Source organism: Zalophus californianus, chromosome 1, assembly GCF_009762305.2.
Source record: "Zalophus californianus isolate mZalCal1 chromosome 1, mZalCal1.pri.v2, whole genome shotgun sequence".
Taxonomy (NCBI): domain Eukaryota; kingdom Metazoa; phylum Chordata; class Mammalia; order Carnivora; family Otariidae; genus Zalophus; species Zalophus californianus.
In genome coordinates this window covers 79,261,529-79,288,244 of record NC_045595.1, presented here as the reverse complement: position 1 = coordinate 79,288,244, position 26,716 = coordinate 79,261,529, and the positions used below count along the sequence as shown (strand labels likewise).

At 38.8% G+C, this 26,716-nt stretch overlaps 1 protein-coding gene across 2 annotated transcripts in view; it reads left to right on the top strand.

Moving 5' to 3' along the window:
• UBE2E2 (ubiquitin conjugating enzyme E2 E2) overlaps positions 1–23,434 on the top strand; it is a 372,538-nt gene extending 349,104 nt beyond the window's left edge. Inside the window, exon 7 of one of the 2 annotated variants that reach the window (XM_027586093.1) lies at positions 21,307–23,434. In XM_027586093.1, coding sequence (XP_027441894.1) covers positions 21,307–21,404 — 98 coding nt within the window. In that variant the 3' untranslated portion in view covers positions 21,405–23,434. The remainder of the gene's footprint in view (positions 1–21,306) is intronic. The other variant, XM_027586094.2, reaches the window with a different exon arrangement.
• Positions 23,435–26,716: the final 3,282 nt, after the last annotated feature.

Here is a 26,716-nt window from a genome sequence, read left to right as displayed (position 1 = left end):
GAAAAACACTGACCTCTAGGATGACTAAAATTCTAGAAGCCTGTTTTCCTCCACTTCCTGCTATTTTCAGCCAGTTGTCTTAACTACTAACACATTTACATGTTACCATAGGAGCTATTCATTTTATAACAAAATGAATTTTCCAAAATATGTTAATAGTATTTACCATATAAAATTATTCATGTTTAAAAAGTCCTTTATTTTATGAATTTATAATAAACATTTTCTTACTGATTTTTAATCACCTTGATTATATCCACCCTAAGGTCTTCATATCAAATTTGAAGATGATTTCGGGGGGGAGAATGTTCTTTTGTATAAATCATAAAATTAAGTTCAATAAGTAAGGTAGCAAAATCAGTAAGTTACTTTACAGGCTTCCATTGTTAACATAGCCCAAAATGCTCTGCATTTTTTTTATGGAATGATAGAAACCTTTGGTCACATGTTAGTAAAACAAAATGCTAGAAGAGGAAATAGTGAAATTATAAAGTTTATAACTTTTTGAGACAAAAAGAGGATAACTACAAAGAAGCATGACTTGTGGGCATGGAGTGAAGCAGTTTCCCATCACAGTGTCTTAAGTTTTTTTAATGTCACAGTACTTCAGTATGCTTGTAGCCGTAACTATGGTGCCTTTGTTTTGGTCAATGATTTTTAACCTCACATTCACGTGAATAAACTGACACAGCTCTTAAAATGGATTGTACATAACCATCCAAAACTGGACATCTGTTTCCGGAGGAAATGGTTTGGTTTTCTATATGCCTCTGTCCCATTTTTATTTTTTTTCCAATCACTAATAATAGTTCTTTGGATTTTTGAGACATGAGAAGGCTTTCTCAAAAGCAGTACCTGACAAAACCTCAGAAATAAACATGAAAAGAAAGCAGATTAGAATTGTTGATATTGTATCAGTGTTAAAAACCAGCTGATCCTCGCTATAAGATGAAATTAGTATCAGACAAAACTCAGCTGAGTAAATTTAAAGTTCAAATTGGCTTTATTCCCAATGATTCATGGATTGAGCAGGATCCCATCTAGCAAATAGAAAGGAACTCCAAGGAGCTGAACAAAATAGAAGGCTCTCATAGGCAGAAGGGGGCAGGGATAAGGAAAAAGCAGATTACCCCATCTTTCTTTGGGGGAAGAAAGGAGTCTGTCAGGTGGATTACCTCACTAGAACTGACCAGGAAATTCCAGACTGACCAGTTAAGATTCCATTCCTGGGAAAGACTGAAATGGCAGTTAGGTTAGGTATTAAATCTTAAAATGGAGCTTAGCACAAGAGACTCCATTTTGGGCCTGTTGTGTCTTTTTTAACAGCAGTATTATGTACATTCATTGTTTATATGAAGTTAAAGATTCATCCTTAAAATATATAATACAAACTTGGGGTTTAGAATTTTATCCTTTATGCCACTCAAGTGGCTAAACTGTGTATATCTTAGGAATCCAGCATTTCTTCCTCAATGCCATCAAAATTTATACACACACACACACACACACACACACACACACTTTTTTTTTTAAGATTTTATTTTTAAGTAATCTCTACACCCAACTTGGGACTCAAATTCATGACCCTGAGATCAAGAGTCACAAACTGAGCTAGCCAGCCAGGTGCCCCCAAAATTTATATTTTAAATTAACTCATTAAGGTCCTACACAGGGGGCGCCCAGGTGGCTCAGTCAGTTAAGCATCTGCCTTTGGCTCAGGTCATGATCCCAGGGTCCTCAAAATTTATATTTTAAGTTAACTCATTAAAGTCCTACACAGGGGGCACCTGGGTGGCTCAGTCAGTTAAGCGTCTGCCTTCGGCTCAGGTCATGATCCCAGGGTCCTGGGATCAAGCCCCATGTTGGGCTCTCTGCTCGGCGGGAGCCTGCTTCTCCCTCTCCCTACCACTCCCCCTGCTTGTGCTCTCTCTCTCACTGTCAAATGAATACAAAAATCTTTTTTAAAAAATTAAATAAAATAAAATCCTACACAGTTTTAAAACAAATACTAACATTTTGTGATTCTGAAATATTGCACACAGAATCGGTATGTTCTGTAACATTATTCCTTTCTTTACCTATCAGTAATGTATTTCATACAATTGATGAGACTCAACTTCCTAGTCATTTACTCAATTTTCCAAAAATAAGGAGCCTAGCAGACCTCATCCATAATTTTTTTCAAAGGTAAATTCTCAGTTCTTTATTAGCAAGTTGGTCTGTCATTGTATTTCTCTACCTCTTTTCCACAAACAAAGCTTAAGTAGCCTTCCTTGGAGTTTATAAGGATGTGACAAATTCCATTAGAAAGTCAATCTAGTTTTTTGTGTCTCTTGACATCAATACACTGGGTCAGCCTATGTCTGAGAGGAGCATGTCAAAATGGCTGTCTTACTGCATTTCTCATTGTTATACTCTGGGTTGATATCCCTTGAAGGTTATATTATAGATCATTTTATCAAAGGCACACCAACAATAGTAGCTACGCAAGGGTTGGTTCCGCCTAATGAGATATGTCCTCCAAAGCCACTAACGGCTTGATGCCCCAACAAAACCTGGTTGTCTAACACTTCACCATGACTTCGGGCTAGTATCAGACTTACCATGTCCGATCTGCACATTTCATTCTCACACCTCAGAAGTACATTGCCTAGTATCTTCTATTCTGTAAGTATAAAGTGAAAGCCCAAATAAATTCAAGTGTACAAAAACCGTATTTCACTTTATTATTGCTTCTCCTCTGCCCCTGATTTGTATGCACCGCAGCAAACACATACACAGACTTATCTATAAGTATACATATATGTTTTCAGTTTGATGCCTGAATCTCAGACTCATTTAAAAATAGTATGGGTGTTCTCGCTTCAGCAGCACATATACTAAAAGTAGTATGGGTGCGGTGCGCCTGGGTGGCTCAGTCAGTTGAACATCCAGCTCTTGGTTTTGGCTCAGGTCGTGGTCTCAGGGTTGTAGGATCAAGACCCATGTCAGGCTCTGCGCTTGGCACAGAGTCTGCTTGTGTTTCTCTCCCTCTGCCGCTCCCCCTGCTTGTGTGTGTGTGCTCGCTCACTCTCTCTCTAAAAGATAAATCTTAAAAAAATAAAAATAAGAAATAATAAAAGTAATATGATGTTTGGACCATCCCGAAATCAGTGTCCTGGAAAAGAAGGTTCAAGGTACCATCTCATCAGCAGATTTTCTCAAAAGTAGACTCACCTTGTGGCTATTCAGAGAATTTCATCCTGACTCTAACTTGTGGTATATTGTAGGTGAATGGGAGGGATGATGTGTACCAACTTTTTGAATATGACATAGTTTCTTAGGATCCATTAGTTGGATAATGCCATGCCTGTTCAGGATGAGCATATTGGTTTGCCTGTTTCCACATTTCTGTTCACTAAAATCTGCTCATCTGAATGTTATTTATTGACTAGTTCAAAGTCTAAAACCAAATTTTTACACCTTCATTCCCATGATAAATTAAGTACCATTTCCTAAGAAATTCTAAGGAGATCAGTCAAATAAATCATCAGAAAACTGAAGTCTCAACACAAGTGTAATGTAATGATTTAGTATAGGTATGGGCTAAACATATTGCAACTCATGGACTTTAGTTTTGATGGATTAAAAATAACCAGCTGATGAAATTAAGCACTAAAGTTCTGTGTTGTCCCTGGAGAAACAATGACTCATTTTTGTTTTGGTTTATAACTTGATTATAAATTTGAAGATTGGCTTGTTAGTACAGCCAAGCACCTTTTAAGGAATCCAACTGCGTTTCATTAAGCATTTAACATCACTCCCAGGGACAGGCCATTCTAAAGAGCCATCGAGCATGGAAGGCATTAAACATTCATTTTTCTGCCCTGCAATCAGCCTTAACCATGACCTGTCACCCCCACACTAGATTACCTGAGGGTCTTTCTGTGTCAGATATTATATACTAGAGACTTGAACTTAGTACAAATGAGAATTAGACTTAAATTACTAAGCCAATTTTCATTTCCGATTTTAAACAAAACTTAAATACCTGCCTCCAGAAATAAGATACAGTCATGTTTAATACCAGCAGCCTGGTCTGTCCTGCCATGAGCAGTTTATACATCCTTCCTTCCTTCCTTTTTTTTTTTTTTTACAATGCTGAATAAAGGACGCAAACATCTGCTTGTCCCTCCGATAACAGTTTCAAAGTTTGGTTAAAATACTTCACATGAGTTGACACCGCAGTGGTTTGGTTGCATGTACATTAGAAATAATCTCTGATCAAGTAAAATGCTGATGCTTAATTCTTTTGTTATCTTTATAGGAATAGTTCTCTAATACTGTTTTGATTTATTACTAATTCTTATGATTATCCTGGACTGAGTAGTTTAAATATGGAAAGCCCTATAGGTCCTGGCTGGACCTAATTTGCAAGTGAAAATATAGTCATTGTTCATGCAAATAGTGGGTATATTCTCCTTTAGAGGCCAAAAGGCTATTCAGTATTCCTCTGTATCAGTTTATTAATATGGAGCTGGAAGTCTCTCCTAGTGTGCTGAGCAGGTCATATTATTTTCTGTAATGATTTTCTTTTTGAAGCTTTTAACTTAGTGTTTTATCTGAATAAAAAATATTTTTTAAGAATTCATTAAATTTCAAATTGATAATTTAGGGATGTAAACAAGAACCCTTACTAAAAGTACTCTATAAGTGAAATGTGGCAAGTAGATAAAATTAAAAGGAACATCCAAGCCATTAATTTTTTTCATCATAAATAGTCCTTTAGGTATATATTTTCCAGAGGGTTCTATTTGTGGGGGTTTTGGCTTTTGAGTGGTTTTTTTGTTTTGGTTTGGTTTGGGTTTTTTGGTTTTGTTTTTTTGTTTTGGTTTGGGGGTATTTTTTTGTGTGTTATGTTTTATTTTGTTTTTTTAGACCTAAGTAAGACAGTATAGCATGTTGTCAGTACCAAAAATTTGTTCTCATGACCTCTGACAAAATGGAGCAAAACTATCAGGTCTAGAGGGCTGATTTAACCTTGCAAGAAAAAAAATGTATATTTTTAAAGTCATCATCCCTAAGAATAATCACTATGTGTGTGTCTGAAGAATGGCTGTTTAAACTAGGAAAACCTTATAGATACAAATGGTACCTAATTTGCGAGTGAAAATATAATTGTTTATGCAGATGTGAGTTCATTCTCATTTAGGGGCAGTAGGTCTATTCATTGCCTTCCCCCCCACCACCACCAAAAAATACAGCTCTAGACATATAATCACTATGCAAATCTAGTGAGCATGTTTATACTGGAAACAAATGTAGCCAATTACAGAAAAATAGGTGGAGTTGTTTTAAGGATTCATTAAATCTCTCAGGGCAAGGGGGTAAATTAAACTTTATGAGGCTGCTGTAAAAATAACTATTTTAGAATTTAAATATGGTTGTATAATTTAGTGGTTGTTACCAGATTCAATTTTAACACCAAAATTTAGTTTCAAAAAAATACTCCCAATGAAGCCTTGCATCTGGGGACGTGTGGCTGTGCCCACCACACAGCAGTTAAAACTCAGGGCCTCAGCATGTCCTATTTCATGCTGACTCAAGAGTGGCTTTTGAATTGCCAACAAGAATCCCACGTTTTGACCAGTCTTGAATAAATATAGTGGTGGGGTGGGTTAAAACCCCTGAAGGTGAGCTCCTGTCAGCATTATCCAGAGTAAAAAGCATGGCCCCTCCCACCCATTAAATGGTCTGCATAATCAGCCAAGAAGCCAGCTTTCTGCAACCTCTTTTCTCACTTTTAATGATGTATCTTGGAGAAAGAATTAAAGTAGTAGAATATGAATGTTAAAATGTCATTTGAAAAGTTAAACCATCAGAGCAGGTCAGATATCCATGAAGAATGACTAGCAGAGCTAGCTACATAAAAAGTAGTCAGCAAAAACCAGGCTTCTGGGAAGGGATGGAAAAGATAGAGTTATGTGTCAGACACTGTGCTGGGCCCCTTAGTGGCAGAGTGGATGGTGGCTTTCAGCTCTGTGATCTGAAGAACCCCACATTCCTTTTAGTCAAAAAACAGAGCGAAATTATGCACATACTCTTTTGTTCCAATTATATTTTGTTAGTTTCATTTCTTTGTGCTAAATGTGGTCTCTATAGTTCTCTTTGAAAATGTGCATACCTGTGGAAAAGATGGTGGTCTTTTCGGGTCAGGAGGGGAAAATATGCCAGGAAATCAGCCAAATGTGGAGGGAGCCAACCAGATACAAGTTGGATTTCCCCTACTTTACAAAGGTGCTATACAGTCAGTTAAAGAGAGGCTCAACTTTGAATTACTGCACTGTGGTGAAGAGTGGGAAAGTGTTGATGTATGTCCTTGTCCCAAAGTAGGCCTGGCGTTTTTTTAAAAAAAGAGGCTTGCAGCTCGACTGAAAGTGTTAAGGTAAAGAAAGGTCAGCAGGTTAGAGAGGCCAGTGCAACAGGGCTTGTTAGGGGTAATCAAAGACGTACTTAGGGAAGCAGCAGGAAGCAGAGTTGGGATTTCCACCCTAGGGAAGTTACAGGGGCCATCTGGCGAGGGAGAAATTGGCTTAAGTCTGAAAAGGTTTAAAATCCAGTTTAAAATGCTGATTAGAAAAATCCCATAATGAGCAGTTTGATCTTTTTTTTTTCCCCCTTTCTCACATATGGGACAAGGTGATTGTGCCCAAATAATTCAGCATTATTGGAGCACCTGGCAGGCTCAGTAGAGCATGCAACTCTTGATCCTCAGGGGTTGTAAGTCTGAGCACCACATAAAGTAGAAATTACTTTAAAATAAAATCTTTGAAAAAAAAAACCAAAAACAGTTCAGCATTATTTTTAAGGAGTTAATGTGTAGACAGATAACTTTAATAAGTGCTTTTGTCTCACCTCTTTTCTTTCCTCCTTTCTGTGTTTTAAAACACAACCCCACCCCCCGCACCATGAGATCAGTGGTTTGTATTTTCTTCTTCAGCAGAGATTGATCTCCCTGGGGGAAAACAAGGACCTACAGACGAACCAAACTTGTCAGGAGTTGTTGTTCTAAGCCATTAAGATGGAAACCACTTTGCACTGATGCAGTGTTTTAATATATAGGCCAGCACTTTACACCTAGCACAAAGTTTTTTACCATGAATCATTCTTTTGGGGGAATGATTTCACAGTAATCTATGTTACAGTGTTCTCTTACATTAATATGTTTACTTCTTTTGAAAACATACTTCCTCCAGAAACGGCAAAAACTAAATAGGAAAGAAAATATTAGAACAACCCCTATTGAAGAAAAAAGTATGACTGAGATATTGAAAAAAAATTTAATGTGTAAAAACAATCTGGGATATCAGACAGGTTATGGCAAAAGTGCATCTTTGTGCATAGTTAGCCTTGCCACTGGGGTGGGAGGGTGGGTGTGGTGAAGGGAGCAAAGTTGGACAGGAATAGAAAGCTTTGAAAGAGGGACCTTGCATGACCAGGTTTGTGCCTTTAAAGACTAAAGTTTAGTTCATCTGAGAGTGGAGAGACTGAAGACAGACGTTCAATAACGTATTTTGATGGTCCAGGTAAGAGATGACAGAGGCCATGAAGAAGAAGAGGAGGAGAAGGGCCAGGAGATACTTGGGAATCAGAATCCCCAGGACTTGGTTTCCTAGCCGTGTGTGAACTTGGCTATGCCTGGTCTCCCAAAGATTTCTAAGCCAATCTTGGTGAACAAGAAGGATGCGTTCTAAGACTAGTGAATATTATTTAGTCAGTTTCTGGTAGCCACTGGGTTACCAGAAAAATGGAAAATAATTTACCACTTATGATATATTAGAATTTGTTTGGACATGGTTCTTTACCTATATTAGAAAGATACAGTAAGAGTTTGAGTCCTAGAAATAGACCTGGCCACTTGGTTGAAGCAGAAGTAGGGGAGAACATGTTGCCTAAGGGGTGAAAACAACAATGGGTTCGAGTTCAGACAAGATGTCAATAAAATGGGAAACTACTGAATACAGACTAAATATAGGAATCTTTATGAATTAAAAGAATTGAAACCTTCAAGGACTAAAGAAAGGAGATAGGGAAGCTTGAAGAAAGCAAGAGAACAATTATAAGAAATAGAACATATTGCCTGCTTTAGACTTGAAGCAGAGATAACTAAATATTAAACCAAAAAAAATGACACCAGGGCTGCCCAAATGTTTACTGTCTCAAGTCAGCAACTTGGAGAGCCACTGATCCTATAGGCATAAAAATGTCATTTAGACTTAAGCATGGAGGAAGATGCCAGGAACTTGATACCATCTACAAACCAAATTTTGTCCTGATCACTGGGTCTAATTACCCATTAATTCACTTATTAAATATTTATTGACTGGTCATCCACAGTGCCCCAAACACTGCTGGTTTTGTGGTAGAAGACTGACAAAGAAATACTGCCTACCCTCACCGAGAGAGGGGAATTGGCAAGCACAGTGAGAGACAGAGGTAATGGTTGGGTTCTAACTTTAGCAGAGAATTCAGCAACATCCCTTCTGGAAGAGAGGATAAGAGCAGCCTCAGCCCAAATCAAAGCCTACACCCTCAGTGTCATTCCTCAGCAGGGACGTCATCCATATGGCTGCCTCAACTACAGATATCCGGCACTCGAAGGCAAGCAGGATGATCTGGTAAACTGAAACCCCTGAGAGTCTTGTTCAGCTCTGGCTCTGCTCTGCGTTGGGTTATTTATATCCCTGGACTCAAGTCCAGATTCCCAGATGCAGTGGAGATTGTGGACATGTGTGATAGTATCTAGGGCATGATTGCAGTACTCACACTCATCTGAAAGCCATCTCCTGCCCCACTCTTAGCTACTGAATAGTGTAAACAGAAAAGACTATTTGAGGGGAAAATTGATCAATTAGAATATTTATTTGTAGTCAGTGGACTACATTTAGGACTATGGAATAAAAATATATCTTTATTTTGAAGAAAAGGTGTGCATTGCAAATAAGTTTCATTAGATTATTGTCATTTTTACTTCCATCAGGGTTAAAGTAGGAGACAGGATCAGGATAATCTCAGTCTCTCACAGCCAGAGACCATGAGAAAAATACTCTAAAATAATTTGCTTTCCATGCTTGGTAGGAAAGAATATGTATTTTTGAATAACTGGATGCCTGTGCAGGGGGCATCTGAATGGCTTAGTCGGTTGAGCACCCAACTCTCGGTTTCAGCTCATGTCATGATCTCAGGGTCCTGGGATCAAGCCCCATGTCAGGCTCCCCCACTCATCAAGGATTCTGTCTCCCTCCCTCTCTGCCTGCCCCCCCCCACTCTGCTTGCACATGCTTGTGCTCTCTCTCTCTCAAATAAATCTTTTTTAAAAAATAACTGGATACCTGGTACATATAGGCCAATACGCTATTTTCTCATTAAAATCTACAAGTGTTGATAATGTGGAGAATTGGAACCCTGACACATTGCCAGTAGGGATATACAATGATGCAATGTCTTTGGATAGCACTTTGGCAGTTCCTATAATGGTTGCACGTAGGGTTGCATCTGACCAGGCTGTTCCACTCCTAGGTATATACCAAGAGGAATGAAAATATGTTCAAGCAAAACTTGTACACAAATGTTCATAGTAGCATTATTTATAATAGCCAAAAGTGCAAATAGCCCACGTGTCCATCAACTAATGAATGGATAAATACAATGTACTCTACTCATACAATAGAATATTATTTGACAATAAAAATGAATGAGTCTGATGCATGCTACAACATGGATGAACCTTGAAAATATTATGTCTTGTGAAAGAAGCCAATCACAAAAGATCATCATGTGTATGATTCCATTTCTATGAAATGTCCAGAACAGACGAATATATAGAGACAGAAAGTAGATTACTGGATACCAAGAGCTAGAAGATTTGGGGAGATGAGGAGTGACCGCCAGTGGGTACAAGGTTTCTTTTTGACGTGATGAAAATAATTCTAAAATGGATTGTGGTAATAGTTGCATAACTGTGAATGTACTAAAAACCATTGAAGTGTATACTTTAATTGGGTAAACTATATGAATTATATCTCAGTGAAGCTGCTTTTTTTTAAAAAACCCAGCTTTAACATGTTGGCATCTTTGACTCTTTCCTGCTTGCTGCAGCAACAGCTCTTTACAGTTGTATTTTGGGGAAAGCAATGTATGAATCTCTGGTGTCTTAAACAAGTCCTCTACTCTAAGGATATTTTCTTAGAGTTCATTAGAAATTATTGCTTAACTAAGCCTGGAATTGTAACCCAATAACTTCTCAGTAGGAATGCACCACCTGTGCCATTCTTTAGAGGGGTCTATTCTAATAGAATGCTTATATTTCAAAACACACACTGATTTAATGTACATAGCACTGCTATGTAGACTTATAGGATGAGGTTTTAAATCTTTAAAGATATTTTATCAACAGTGTATGTTAGATTATAGCCAGTGTATTTTGTATTGTTTATTGAGCAGTCTCAATTCAGTGGGTATTAATATGGAATGGTTTTAATTTTCTCCTGTCACTGCCTTAGGCCCTGTTTTGTTGAATCTTGCTTTTCTATTCCTTAATAATATTTAGCAGATCTCATAGCATCCAGGTCACTTTCAGTTATTAGAAGGTGAATCTGGTCCATTTTTAAACTCCCCTCTCATACCTGATTTAAATTTAATTTCCTCCTCCATTCCCATCAGGGTAGATGGAACATGGTCTGGTTCTCAGATACTGCCTTCTCCTCCCTTTTCAAGGCCTAACTCCTAAGCAGTTGGGGGCTAGGTAATGAATGAGAACAGTGTCCCTTTGCCTAATTTCCTGTGGTTATTATTTTCCTTGCTTCTTTGGCAAGCACTCTCTTGCCATCCATGCCTTCTGGGTGACAGGTGTGAAAATGCTGCTTCACATGGGTAATTTGGAGAGCTCACTGCCCAGTTCCCTGATGTGGAAGACCCAGCCCTAGCTCAGCCTCCTAATAAACCCCTTCTCCTGTGATGTCCCAGTAAATATTGAACAGCTGGCTAGGGGTGGGAGTCGAGTGATGGTATGTAGCATGTGTATATGCACATACATAAGTTTATTATACATTTTACTGATGTAAAGAATGTGTAGTATACAATTTACAGATAATAAAATATACAATACTCTTTAATGTAAATTTCATATAGTCATTTGATTGTCCTAGAAGAGATTCAGTGATTTTTACCAAAATCTATAGCCATCCTATGGTTGCAACTGACAGGTAAGTGTAGTTATAACATGAATATTGGATGATATTTTCATTTAAGAACTAAGACAAAAATGAAATAAAGAAGGATGTTGGAATTCACTTGTTAGTGTCATGAGCAACTTCTTTGCTGAATTAGGTTCAAATGCTGGAAGAATATATCCTCCAGTTTTTATGCTATTCACAATGTCAGGACTCTAGACATGCTACACTTTTAGGTTTAATCTGCATTATTAGCATTTTTTCCATCACTTTCTTAGCTCCAGACAATCAACAAAACAATAAATCCAAGTCCTAAATTGTAGCATTTGCCAATTTCAGGCAACATGCATGACCTTAAACTGAATGCATATTTGGGACAAGGTGCATGATAGCACATTTGTGGGGTTTTTTGTACCATATGGATAGAGTAGGCATAAAAATAAATTATGAGAATAATATAGCAGTAAAATAACTAAGAAATGATGAGTTTTAAGTATTACCCTTGTTTATAAATAATTTATTTAATTGTAACTTTAATTTTTAATAATGGCTGTGTTTAAATTCCTAAAAATTTAAAAATTGGTTGCAAGCTTGTTCCAGATAGAGTTCTCCTAAGAGCCTCTTAGTTACTAGGGCCCCCTCCTTTGGGGAGCTGCCTTCTTGATAGGACCCTGCTGAGGTAGCAGGGACAGGAGAGACCACTTCCTTGGTGCTCCCTCTCTAATCAGATAGTCAAGGGACAAATCACCTCATACCTGGAAATCTCTGGCCAGGGATGACACTCCCGTCTGCTTCCTGAAGACACCCCAGTCTTTACTCGGTGGGTCTCTTGTTACCCTCCTTGCATGGCTTTGAGAAGAAAAAATCATCCTCTCCCCGTTTTTGTGGTACAGAGGAGGAGGAAGACAGAGACGCTCCACTAGCACACAACACACTCCCAAGGTGGAAGCTTAGTAACCCCACAAACTTTCTTTCTCTCCTTTCCCATATTTTATGATAGATACCTGGCGTTGTCAGAGCCAGCTCATCTTCTCTTAATAAGTCCTATGGAAGGTATTGATGGTCTCTTTAGAATTTGGGATACTCAGTACCTTCTTTTAGCATCACTAGTTATTAATTCTGGAGTAACAGCACATCTTGCTAGACTTATATGCAGTTCTGTTTAGCATTTTCAAATTTATATCTAGTTTGGTAATATCCACCATTTGGTTTAAATCACAGACATGATGGGCGCCTGGGTGGCCCAGTTGGTTAAGCGACTGCCTTCGGCTCAGGTCATGATCCTGGAGTCCCGGGATCGAGTCCCACATCGGGCTCCCTGCTCAGCAGGGAGTCTGCCTCTCCCTCTGACCTCCTTCCCTCTTATGCTCTCTCTCTACCATTCTCTCTCTAATAAATAAATAAAAAATCTTAAAAAAAATAAATCACAGACATGATAATTTTCCTCCTAAATCACTTCGAGTCACACATGCACGTGCGTGTGTGTGTGTGTATGTGTGTGTGTGTGTGGTACTTAATCTTTCTGGTTTGGGCTAGGCCTATAATTAGTAGTCTGGTTCCCCAACATTCCAGAATACAAAAACCTTAACTCCGTCCTACTCACTTGATTTTTAATTAGTAGACCCAGAGGAATTCAGGAATTCAGATATTCCTAAATCTTGATAACATTCTTCAAAAGAAACGTAAGATTCCTATACCTGTGGGGTGGAATAGCTTTAAATGCTCCAAGTCTTAACCTCATCAAGATTAGGAATCTTCAGGGGCACCTGGGTGGCTCAGTCGTTAAGCGTCCGCCTTCGGCTCGGGTCATGGTCCCAGGGTCCTGGGATCAAGTCCTACATTGGGCTCCCTGCTCGGCAGGAAGCCTGCTTCTCCTTCTTGACTCCCCCTGCTTGTGTTCCTGCTCTCTCTCTCTGTCAAATAAATAAATAAATAAATCTTTAAAAAAAAAAAAAAAGATTAGGATTCTTCAAATAAAATTTTAGTGAAGGAAAAAAAAATGGGAAAGGGTAAGAACTTACCCTACCAGATACCAAAACATACTATAAACCTATATTGAGAAGAGTAGGAGGAACAAATAAAGCAAAAGACAAATTCATCTATTGAAAGAACATCAGTACAGAATCCGATGCAGATATGTATAGGAACTTTGTTTATGATAAAGCTAGCTTTGCACTAAAAGTTACTATATGTAAATATAGGGGAATACTTCTAAAATGCTGGAGTGAATGAAGAAGGCCTTTGTACGTAAGCATGACATCAAACCAGAAAATGTTAAGGAAATATTGACTTACTAAGAATTTAAACTTGTGTCTGGCAAGGGCATTATAAACTCAGTTAAAGGACAAATGATACACTGAGAGAAAGTATTTCCTCCACACATAATGGATAAATACTATTATTCTTAGAGGTGCACTGAATTGATTTTGAATGAATACTGAACAGCCAGTGTTAAAATCAATGAGCAGCCTAAGGCAAGGCTGATTATTCCTATCATAAAACGATCCTCTTCCATACAACAGTAAATATGAAATTTTATTTTAAGAATATAAGTAATATTATAATTTTATTATTAAAAATTCAGGATATTTAGGGCGCCTGGGTGGCTTAGTCGTTAAGCGTCTGCCTTCAGCTCGGGTCGTGATCCCAGGGTCCTGGGATCGAGTCCCATATCGGGCTCCCTGCTCGGCAGGAAGCCTGCTTCTCCCTCTCCCACTCCCCCTGCTTGTGTTCCCTCTGTCACTGTGTCTCTCTCTGTCAAATAAATAAAATCTTTAAAAAAAAATTTAAAAATTCAGGATATTTAGAGTTTGTCATTATGACGTAGCAGTGTGATTTCTGAGCACTGCCAGCTACCAGATGGCTCCTGTGCATATTTACAGAGTACTTAACTGGATGTTTCACTGGATGAAAAGCATGAATCGGGACGGGGAGGCTTATTTATCCAGTGTAGGTTACCGTTCATGGAGATTCTGCTGTCAGATCAGTGAACTTTCCTTTTCCTCTAACACTTACAAAAAGGGGAAGACTTACCTTCTCAACCCCTAGACTTGAAGATCTGGCTGGCAGTGGTGGTGGGTGTCATTGAAGTGCTCCGTGAACTGAAGCTGTGTGCAGTGCTTAAGGAAAACTCTTAAGTATCTAAGAAACAAACCTAACGTTTTTTTCCCCCACATTTTGATTTCTAATATCTTTACATTGGCTTGCTGCTTCCCACAGTCACTGGACGTGCTACTTTTCCAGCAGCCATTGGTGGTTACCTTTCCCATCCGTCATAGTTTATGCAGCGGACAGTACTAAGACCTGTTTTGTTCCAGCAGCTTTTTCACATGGTAGCTGCTCTTCCATCTCACTTTGAACATTTGTCTGAATACCTGAGACAGCAGTTCCAAATTATTCCCTTGTATGCCATAGTGTTTATCTTTGGCTGAAAGAGATTTTCAGTCCCAAGTGACATTCATAATGCTTACCAATACTTTTTAAACCAGTGTTCAGATAGTAGCATTGAGTACAAACGATGGTATTGTGCCTATGAAATATGATGGCAACTTACATGATCTTTGATCTCCACAAGTTCAGTAAAGCTGGAAATGACATCAAAGGAGGCATCTGTCTGTTCAGTCTTCCAAAGACTAAAGCAGATTCTGGCTGAATACTGAGGCCAAGCTAAACTTCAGTGCATGCTTGATAGTTATAATGTATAAAGTGTTCCTTCATATTAGTAGGGAAAAAATGGACAAAAGACATGAACAAACAAATCACAGAGAAAGAAATATAAATAGTGAACAACAGGAGAAAATGTTAAACCTTAGTAAGGCATCAAGTTAAATGCAGTTACAACAATGACAGATTTTTTTTTTTGTTAATCTAACAGAAAAAATTAAAAAGATAGGTAATGCAGTGTTGTTGAGAAATAAATTGTACATCCTTTGAGTGAAGGCAGTTTGGCAGTATTTACCAAAGTTTAAAATGTGCACTCTCTGGTCTGGCACTGTTACTTAGAGGAATCTACCCTCCGGAAGTACTTAACCATGTGCTCAAAGATTTATACAAGACTGCAATACTAGTTGTAATAACAAAAAATCAGATCAAATTTATGTGTGCATCAGGAGAGGATTGGCAGACTACTGAATAACCACAAAGGAATGCCCTGTGATTATTAAATATAATGAGTTAGGTCTATTTGTACTGCCTTAGAAATGCAACTGCAGTGTATTGTTACAGAGGAAAATGCAAGTTGCAGGAGGTTTTTTTATGTGATTCCCCTTTGATTTAAGCATAAATTTAAAAAGTGTGGAGGGATGAGTATCAAACTGTTAACAGGGTTACCTTGAGATGGAAGGGGTTTGGGGATGGAGGAAATTAGAGGGAAGAAGGTAATGTTTTTTACCTCATATGTACTTCTTTATTACTTGAGTTTATTGTATATGAGCATCTGTTACTTTTGCATTTTATAAAAGATTAAAGAAAACTAAGCTAGACCAAATCACCAACAAAAAATTGCATGAAAGACAGAAATGAGCTACTTCACCTCATTATAAGGCAGACGCACGGAAGGCCTCCAGGGACTTGATGGGAAGCTAAAAGAATGGTGTTAATCACAGGCATTATGGAACCGCTGGCAAAGTGGTCACTTACAGGCTTGAGGAATCCAAGAAATGGCAAAGTGCAGAGCACAAATTTCAGTAATAAAATAATTTTTAAAAAAATAACAGGAGAAAAGTGAAAGGAAGCTGTCACAATCACTGTCAGGTCCCTTTCTCTGATTTGCTGATAATTCACATCTAGAGAAGAAACTTCTGTGATGAACCAACTTACAATGCTCGTGCTACACAGGGACACATGCATATGGAGTAGCTGCTATTTCTGGTTACTGTTTTGTGTGTGTTCCTTACTTACTTGTCTTACGTTCTTCTGTCCGTACTTAGATCCATGCGGTAAACAGAGTTAACAAGAGGGAAACAGTGACAGGCAGAGTCCCATGAGGCAGGATTTTGTTTAGCACATTTTAGTTCTCCAGTACCTAGAACAGAGTACAGACTTCGTAAGTATTTGTCAAATGAATGAATGTGTAGGCTCCAGCCCAGTGGGAAATAGGAATAAGTAAACAGACAACTAAAAGGCAGTATTCTCAGTGCAGTGATAGAGGTAAGAACAGATAAAACAGAAACAGGACACATAAGACTGCTAGGAAACTCCTAGAAGACATCCCCAAGGATGTTTTGCTTGAGCTAAATGTTGAGAAATGAGTAGAAGCATTCAAGCAAAGGAAGCAGCAGAAGTAAAAGTGCAGACCTATGAAAGAGCCGGGCTTGTCGAAGAAGCTGCAAGTTGTTTTTTCTGGCTGCAAGCGTGGGGACGGGAGGCTAGAAAGGTTAGGTCTAGACCAAAGATCTTGGGAGCCATGCTAAGGACTTTTGGATTTTATCTGAAGAGAATGTCTTCATAAAGACAATCAGATTTATATTTTAAAATAAAATATGCATAAGAACACTTAGTTGACAGTCTTTATTTTGAAAATAATAGCAGCAATTTTGTATGTGCATTACAAGCATTAATTCATTTAATTCTTACAGCATTCTAGGGAGTAGTTATTGTCTCTATTTTGTAGTTGAGGAAACTGAGGCACAGAGAAGTTAAGTAATTTGCCCAAGGTGACTCCGTTACTAGCAGAACTGAGATACACACCCATGTAGTCTGTATCCAAAGCCCATGCCCTTGTCCACTATTCTGTACTATTTTTTGTTTGTGGTTTTTTTAAGAATATATATGTTTTCTTAAGAAAAGGGAATCCAGGGGCGCCCGGGTGGCTCAGTCGGTTAAGCCCGTCTGCCTTTGGCTCAGGTCATGATCCCAGGGTCAAGCCCCATGTAGGGCTCCCCACTGAGCAGGGAGTCGGCTTCTCCCTCTCCCTCTGCCCCCCCCCGTTTGTGCTTTCTCTCTCACTCGCTCTCATATAAGTAAATAAAAATATTTTTTTTAATAAAAGGGAATTCAATTTTTTTCCATGTAATTTTTCCCATATCACCTACCAACCAAGATAGAGTGTTCTTTGACCTTGCAAATAGAATAACTCCGCAGTTCAGTAGTCTGTCTTTTCCACACCCTTCTTGCCATATAGCTGCTGCTTATCCCCTTTAGTACTGATTTCTGTCTCCCCGCTTTTCTGGACAAGCTTTAAGCCATTTGGCTTCCAAGGTATCCAGTGTAGCCCCAAGCCAGGAGAGAGGCAAGCCTAGAGATGAAGTTGCAGGAGTCGTCTGAGCCTTTCTTTTCCAGAATCAAAGGTGCACAGACCACAGATCTCAAAAAAATGGGAGAGGGAGCAGAGTACTCGGTATGATCACCTTTTACTCACTTGCAAATAATCATGATGGTTATTCAGTCAACAAGCACTTACTAACCAGCTTCTCTTGGCACCTGGAACTGTGTAAGGAGGCAGGGGTGAGACAAGGAAGTAGAGAGTGGTGTGCTGCCCCTTGTTGATGGTCTTTCAGTCTTACACTTCCATTCAGGCTAGTATTTCATAGCTAGTATTGTGTCAACAAAAATGAAGGCATTTTTGTTAAACAGGTGAGGTGATGTGGTTTAGAGGTCTAGTTGATGAAGAGCATTATATACCAACTCTCACTCCCATGATTTTCCATTGCCCATGCTGTAAATCCTGTTCCTCAGCTTCAGGGAATCTCTAATATATGCAGCATTGGTATTTGGGAGAATGAAGCACTTAAAATCATCCAACCCTGTGCTGTAAGCATAAACATGCTCCTCTTTTCAAAAATTCATATAATTGCTGTGAACAAGGCAAAAAATGTAGAAGACCTACATTTTAATTTGCTTATCCACTGATAAATTTTGTGGGTTTTCTTTAGTAAAGAAGAAGACTGATAGAGGATAATATCAAAGATCAGTGAAGATTTGGGAAGATAGTAATAATGTGGAAACCAAAAAGAATTTTTTCCTTTTTTAGAAAGAAATTGTTAGAGAAATAAGCAAGTAATTTATGTTTAGAGACTGTTGTTACATCCCTGGCATAACTGTCCATGAAATATGAAACCTGTGTAAGAAGATTCATCTTTACTTAGGTTCGTAATTATAAATACACTACAAAAAGTGTGTCTTATTCCATTAAATTCACTGTGATAGTCATTCGCTACATATATATTGCATAGTTTTGTTTTTGGTTTTCTAATGGTTTTTTTGCTTTCCTTTTTTTTTAAGATGTATTTATTTATTTACTTATTTATATGAGAGAGAGAACGCGAGTCAGGGGGAGGGGCAGAGGGAGAGAGAGAATCCTCAAGCACACTCCCTGATGAGCACGGAGCCCAATGCAGGGCTTGATCCCAGGATCCCAAGATCATGACCTCAGCCAAAATCAAGAGCTGACCACTCAACTGACTGAGCCACCCAGGAGCCCCTATATTACATAGTTTTGGTTGACTAACTGACAGTCTTAACTTTTAGTCAGCAAAACATTTTAGCACTGAGACCTACTTGGTTAATAACATGTGATTTTTAAATTCCTTCATTTTATACTTTCATGGTTTTGTGCTCACTTTGGCAGCACATACACTAAAATTGGAAATAAACTTTTATGGTTTTCATTTATACTTTAAAAAATTTCAGATTTGCATAAATTTTTGAAAGTATGCACAGTAATGTTCCTCACAGCATTGTTTATAAAGCCAAAAATTGGAAGAAACTTAAATGTCTCTAAACAAGAAGTTGGTTATTCAGGTGAATACTAAAAATGATGAAGTAGATTTGTAATTATTGATATAAAAAGTTATTGGCCATATAGTGAGTTTTTAACATTACAAAAGTAGACTATAAATTAATATTTTTTAATTGTGTGTTTAGAGAAGAATTCCAGGAAGATATAAGGCAAATGTTAACAGTACTTCTCTCTGAGTAAATTTTCAGATGGTCTTCACTTACAGTTTTCTGTCTTGTGTATTGTTTGAGGCGTTTTTATTAGTAATATTGCTTTTATAGTTAGCATGTATAATTTTACAGGTGGAAAAATATTCTTTTTAAAATCAAACTTGAAAAGGTAAAAGGAATCTAATGAAAGAAATCTAATCTTAATTGTTTAAGCATACAAAAAAATTTTGCACAATGCATGTTAATTTTATCAGTGTTCTAACTTGTTTTGAGATTTTTCTCTCCTTCTTCCCCTACTGAAATAATATTAACACTTGCTTGTAACACATTTTCCCAGCCACAGCTTCCTGTTCCTTTTCCTTCATCTGTCCCCTTCTTCCTCCTTTGAGCTGAAATGACAGACCTGTCTTGTTCCCTGTCTGCTCATACTGTGAGGATACGATTTAAGGCAGAGCATGAACATCACTGGTCATTCTGACATTAAGCCTATCTTTTACCTCAGTCAGTGAGTTAGAAGGCACAGATGGATCTTTAGTGCATTTCACTAATAGAGATACTGTTCAATTAAATACCTGTCTTGAGTGACGTAGACTCCAGCTTTTGAGGCTACCTATTTTTTACTCAAACTTTTGCATTCTAGACTGCCAAAAATTGGAATAAGATGATTTTTTTTTCAAAGGTGGAGAAATGTGACTCAGACCTCTCTTTGGCCCTTTAGACTAAAGTCATTATTTAATCTGAACTGAAAAACCACATTTTTTAAAGTAATCAGTTTGCAGGCATTTGGTATTACTAGTTTAAATCTTGAACCTGGTTGATTTATGTGATGGTGTCAGTTTCAGCGTTTGGCCAAGTGAAGGAGAATCACAGAGTGAGCAGAGAGGCAAAAGTTCTGAACAAACCCATATACTGGGTAGTCTCTTTAAATTGTGTGTGATATAAGTGAATGTAAGAAACTGGCCTCGCCCTAGAATAAATGTAACAAGCTTAGCACAAGTCCAAGAACACATGAGCAAGGTTTGTTAAAATGTGAGCAGCGTCTTGTCAGTCAGAGAGAGGGCTTGGAAAAGCTTCAGCGGTACCAGCCTCAGCAGATGGTTAAAAGGTGGTGTTCCTGTTGCACCTCTAATACTGAGAAGGTAAGACCATGAGTATCTTACTAGGTTAGTCTCAGAATCTTCCCACATTATAGGTTGTGTTAGACCACAGGCACACTTACTTACTTTTTTCATCTTTAACATAGTTTGCTAATTTTGGTTCCTTCTTATCCACTAGGTCTAATACACTCAAATTCTCAACACCAAAAACAGAGGAAATAAAAATGAGGGAAGGAGTGAAGTTAGAGAATGAAGGGGAAAGGATGCATTCTGGGACCCCCAGAAACCTAAAAAAAAAAAAAAAAAAAAAAAAACCTTTATCTTTAATTGCTCTGATTTTTTTTTCAGTCCTGTCTGGGTGGAAAGCAATCTCCCAAGCAGCGCATGGTGGGCTCCTGGCTCTACCGCTTACTCTGTCTTGGGCAGGCAACTTACTACCCCTCTAGTGTTTCAGTTTCCTGATGTGTCAGTTCCTCAGAGTTTTATGGAGTTAGTATGTTAAACTTTCAGGATGTGAGTGTTAGCTATTATTTAATATCTACCAGTATTTTTATAATAAAGAGCTATATGGATCTTGATATTTCCAAGTTTGGTGGAAGAAGTAGACCATCTTCCCCATTGTCAGTGGTTCTCACTAAGGTTGATGTGTTCAGCTGAGGCTCTTGAAGCCTCCCCCAATATAGGCAGTGAGGGGTGGGAGTGCCACCACCTAGGGTCTAAGCCCCAGGGTAAAGGAGTTGGCCAGGCCATCGGAACCACTTCCCAAAGAGTTCTCAGTGAAACAGCTACCCGAAAACAAGGGGAAGGGGATGAGGAGTGTGCAGTGGGAGCAGGGAGAGAGAGTACCACCTGTCAAGAAATGACCAGAGCCATCAGTAAAAGCGCAGGTAGATGACTCTTTGGGCAGCCGGTGTGAAATGCGATCTGTCACTGGCAGGTCATTTACAGGTCTTTGCTGAAGTGACATTGTCCCAGGTTAGAACAGCAGCTTCCTGCCACTTCTGCATCTACTCCTTGATCTAGGGCTAGCTTTCCAGACACTCCTTTCCCCTAGCTTTGAAAGAGGAAGTGCTGCTGGTATTTACTGACTCCTGACTCTGCTTCCCTTCCAGCTGACCCTCTGGTGGGCAGCATTGCCACACAGTACATGACCAACAGAGCAGAGCACGACCGGATGGCCAGACAGTGGACCAAGCGGTATGCCACATAGGGGCCTGCTGCTGGCCGCCCCCGCCGGACCTGTGCAAGCACATTCACCAAGTGCATCAATAGCCCTACCCACCCCTCCGGACCTCGGTTCTTATTTTCTTATTTTTATTAAATTCTGAATCTTTTTCTGATGGTATGTCATCCATCCCCCACTCCTTTTTCCCTCCCTCCTCTTCCTCCTTTTCCTTCTCTCTTCCCTCCACCCCCCCACCCCTGCCCTCTCAATTTATTCCCTTTTTTGATTTCTATTAACTTGAAAGATTTGGGGTTTTTTTTTCCCATCTTAACATGGAATGGGAACTTTTGTTTTCAGTGCAAACAGTGTTGGATCTGTAATAGTAAGAGCTTTCTTACAAAGCTTTGTATTACTGTGTGGTTTTGTTTTTTGTTTTATTTTGATTTTTTTCCTTTTATGTGATCTTTGGGAAAACACGAATTCAGAATTATATCTCATTTCTACTTAAATGTAGTGCTTAGGGTTAATTTTTTGTACTGAAGTCTTTATTGGTGGGTGCATGCTACTGGGAACAAGTTTTTTGTACAAAAGCTTCAATCAGAATCACTGTGCATTACTGAGACTCTGTTTATCACTAGCCTTCTGTTCCCCACACAGAAGACTGTTGGATTGAACAAAATAATATGTATTTTGATTTACTTAAAGTGCTTGTAAATTTCTTAGGGACCTGCCACTTTTGACTGTGGATCAGTTGATGTACACTTGTATTATTAAAGCACTCAATAAATCACTGTGGCTGATAAATGCACTTCTGGTAACCCAGCGTTTGCTTTGTATCCTGGTGACCAGCGTAGCCCTATGTGCAGCAAGGCTTGTCTAATTCAGTTACAGATTCAAGTTTATTTTTCATCTGAAACCTCTAATATTTCTTTGTAGCTGAGTTGCTTAGCATGTGGAATTTCTTCAGCTGTCAATAACCTGACGATTTTACAGTTGTTTCAGATCACAAACACTTTACATATTAGCTGGACGTTACTTTCTCACAGACATCCTTTCTGTTACAACCTTCTTTACTCAACAGTTAAAATATGGACTCCAAAAATAGCTTCTAGTGAAAGTCAGGTCTGAGCTGATCACTGTGTTTGACCACTTTTGAATTTATTTCTCTGCTTTTTTCCTTTTAAGATTGTTATAGTGATTACCCTTGAGTTTTGATTTGGGTTTTTTTCCCATAATTTTGGTGGAAGAAGTAAACCCAGTTGCATCAGTCATGGTCAACACATTCACTGACAAGGGTATGTCTGTCAGGCTTTGACCTTCAGACTATTTTAGCTATGTTTTGTTTTTTCTCCATAATTTTAGTGGAAGAAATAAACTCAACTATATCACTCATGGTCAACACGTTCAGTGACAGGGGTATGTCTGTCTGGCTTTGACCTTCAGACTATTTTAGGTATGTAGCTAATGGAGGCAGAGGAAACTGGTATGTGGTGCAGTTTGAAAAACATACTGATATGCTGATCGAAATTCAGGGTTCTTTGTGTTACAGGGCATATTGGAAACTCCTGTTTTCACTAATTACAGTTACAAGCCCACCATACCAGTTGGTCTCATTTAAGGAACATCTTTACTACTAAATAGTGGGATTTACAAATGGAAATCGTTCACCTCTAAATATTTGATTCAGATTTAAAATCTTTATTTGAAACATTTTAAATATCTGAGTCAAAAGATGCAGGTTTTTGTGGTTAAAGCAAAGTCCTAAAGAAAATATTGTTCAAATATTGGAAAAGGTAACTTTTAAACCAGAGTACCTAGGGGTATTTTTTCTCTTTTTAATAATGATTTTACTATTCATTTTATTTGAAGACATTTTCCAGCATACCAGAACACCATATGGTCTCTGTTGCAACTACTCAACTCTATGCTCGTAGCAAAGGGAACTACAGACCATACATGTGAATGGGCATAGCTGTGTTCCAATAAAACTATTTATCAAAACAATCAATAGCCAAATTTGGCCTGTGAGGTGTAGTTTGCCAGTCCCTGATATATAGAGCACTATGGGGGGGGGGGGGGGGCGGGGGGGTCAGATGTGTGTTTAACATCTCTTTCTTTTAAAATAAAATTAATATAATACAAGAGTAATTTTTAGGAAATTACCCAGAATGTGTTATTGTCTGTAGACTTTCAGACCACAAAAGTTTATATTTACTTTAATACCTTAGATTTAAAATTTTAATCCTAAAAGCACTGAGCCATATTAATATGCAATCTTATTAAACTGATTTTTTTTTTGCTTTTGACTGATTAAACCAGACTTACAATATTAATACTGACTTTTATTGACAATGTTTAAATTCAGTTTGCTTTTCTTCTTTTAAAATGTCAACTCCAGGGGCGCCTGGGTGGCTCAGTTGTTAAGTGTCTGCCTTTAGCTCGGGTCATAGTCCCAGGGTCCTGGGATGGAGTCCCGCATCTGGCTCCCTGCTCAGCCAGGAGCCTGCTTTTCCCTCTCCCACTCCCCCTGCCTGTGTTCCCTCTCTAGCTGTCTCTCTCTCTCTGTGTCAAATAAGTGAATAAAATCTTTTAAAAAAAGTCGACTCCAGTTGGACACATTTTAAGTGATATATCCATCTACATCTCATAACTGGGTATACTTCAGATCATTTAAAAATGTATGTTATTTGGGAGCCAGAGATCATAACAGTTCTAGTAGGAAATCCTGTCACAAATCTATGTTTGCTTTCCCATGAGCCATCTTTAGATTTTATGTCAATTTGATAGGAAGTGTATAACATTTCTTTCCCTGTGTTTATGAACTCTAAATACTTAATGACAAACAAATGTACCCTCCCTTCAAAATGTGAAAGCTAGAGAAACTCCAGAGAGAGCAACAAATCCTTAGTTGAGCCTGTTAAGTCTAGATTCCAGATAACATGGTAATTTTACTTAGAATCTATAACCGTAGCAGGCAATACAATTCCAGCTAAGTTTTCAAAAATGTTTGTAAAATAAGATTTGGGAGTAGTTTAGCACTCAGCTTAAGTCATTTTACTAATGATCATGGGGATAGCATTTCTAAAATTCAGGAGTGATTTTGTACCTTAATATTTGACTTCCCATGCCAGTTACTGCTAGTTACAGTATTTTATAAATTTGTTAAATAAAATGTTGGCAGATCCTCGACAGAGGCAGGACCACTGGTCATTGAGAAAGTAGTTTGAAATGATATTTATTGATCTTAAATAATTCAGAAGGTTGTGGCCTTCATTTGTCATAAAACTACAAATAAACAGAACATTCTTCATCTCTTCTACAGGAAGCCACTGAGGTTAGCAAGTGCAGAAGTAGTCGATCTTTTCTTCATATTCCAAGATTAAAGAGTCAACCTAGAAGTTCATCCTCCAACACTGGTTTGGGAATTAGGAAGAAAGGAAATATTTATTCAGAATATACTGTGTATCAGGCCATAAGCTACCTAATAAAACCTCAGCATAGCCCTTCGATGTGTAGGCTGCCATGGTCTGAATATTTTTATCCCTCCCCACCCCCCAACCCTGGTAGTTCATATGTTGAAATCTTAATCCCAAGGTGATGGTATTAGGAGGTGATTAGGTTATAATAGCAGAGCTCTCTGGTTGGGATTAGTACTCTTATAAAAGATTTATAGTCTTATAAAAGAGACCCCAGAGAGCTCCCTGTCTCCTTTCCATCATGTGGGGACACAGTGAGAAGTCGGCAGTCTGCAACCAGGAAGAGGGCCTTCATTGGAACCCAACCATTCTGACACCCTGATCTTGGACTTCTAGCCTCCAGAACCATGAAGAGTAAATTTCTATGGTTTATAAGCCACCCAGTCTGTGGTGTTTTATTATAGCATCCAAGACAGTGGCCCTCATTTATGCACAATGATCAGGGTACCAAAGTGAGATTTCCACCAAGCATGTGACACCAGGGCCTTGCTATACAAAACCACATGCACTTTCTTCTAATTATGAAATCATACTATAGAAACAAATTGTCATAATTCAGTCTTAGAGTCAAGGTGCCATACAATTTCTAGGTAGTGGGAATTTTGCCATCTTCAATAATTGGAAAAATATGTTGAAGGAAATGTGGACCTGGTATTAATGGAAGGCCAAACAGCACTTCTAATCTTAGAGGTGCCACATTAAGACTTGACCAGCTATGGGAAACATGTCCCTTGGAAGACCCCCAAACTTCTCTGCATCTCAGCACTGCAATAAAAGGGGCCATTAATTATTGCCAGGCATGGCAATTTTTAAATGTCTCTACTAGTTGTGGTTTTTTTTTTAAGATTTCATTTATTTATTTGAGAGAGAGAGCACATGACGGGGGGAGGGTCAGAGGGAGAAGCAGACACCCTGCCGAGCAGGGAGCCTGATGCGGGACTTGATCCAGGGACACCAGTATCATGACCTGAGCCAAAGGCAGTCACTTAACCAACTGAGCCACCCAGGTGCCCAATAAGTTGTGTTTTTAAAAAGAGGTTGTGTCCATAGTTGACACCAAAAACAGTTGCACAAAAAGCCCTCCCAGAGAATCCTGACCTACCTATGCATTTTATTTCAAGGTGGCTTTATAACACTGTCAAGATGTCCCTTCTGTCTGGAGCTCTCTGGTTTGTGGGGCGGAACCTCTCGTGCCATAGGGGCACACCCCGTGTCCTAAATGAGTCCTGCAGCTGTCCTCAGGAAATCTGGAGCAGACTATAGGATAACTATATTCTGAACCATAGCACTGAAAGCTACATCAGATCTGGAAACTCTTGGAGTTGACACTCTCAGGGGCTCAGGGCAGCTTGGCCTCTGAGGACCTGCTTTAGTAGTATACCCATATACCTGTGGGGAGCTAACCCGCTCCTTGACCCTGGAACATGCCCTCTCCACGAGGCACCTTTCACTCTCACATTCCACCGTGTGTACTGGTATTGTGGGTTAGGGTGAGCAACTTATCCCAGTTTGGCCAGGACTTACTCTGGTTTTATTTAATTTTTTTTAAAGATTTATTTATTAGAGAGAGCACCAGTGGGGTGGGGAGGGGGAGGACAGAGGGAGAAGCGGACTCCCCGCTGAGCTGGGAGCCCGATGCGTGTGGGGCTCGATCCCTGGACTCCGGGATCATGACCTGAGCTGAAGGCAGATGCTTAACTGACTGAGCCACCCAAGCACCCACCACCTTTTTTTTTTTTTTTAAGATTTTATTTATACCTGTTTTAAAACAAAGTTTGTCTCAGGAACCGCCTCAGTCTTGGACAAACCAGAGCTGTTGGTCATTCGAGCTTTTGTGCTAATACCAAATTTTAGCGTCAGTCTCAGGCATTGCACAGGGCC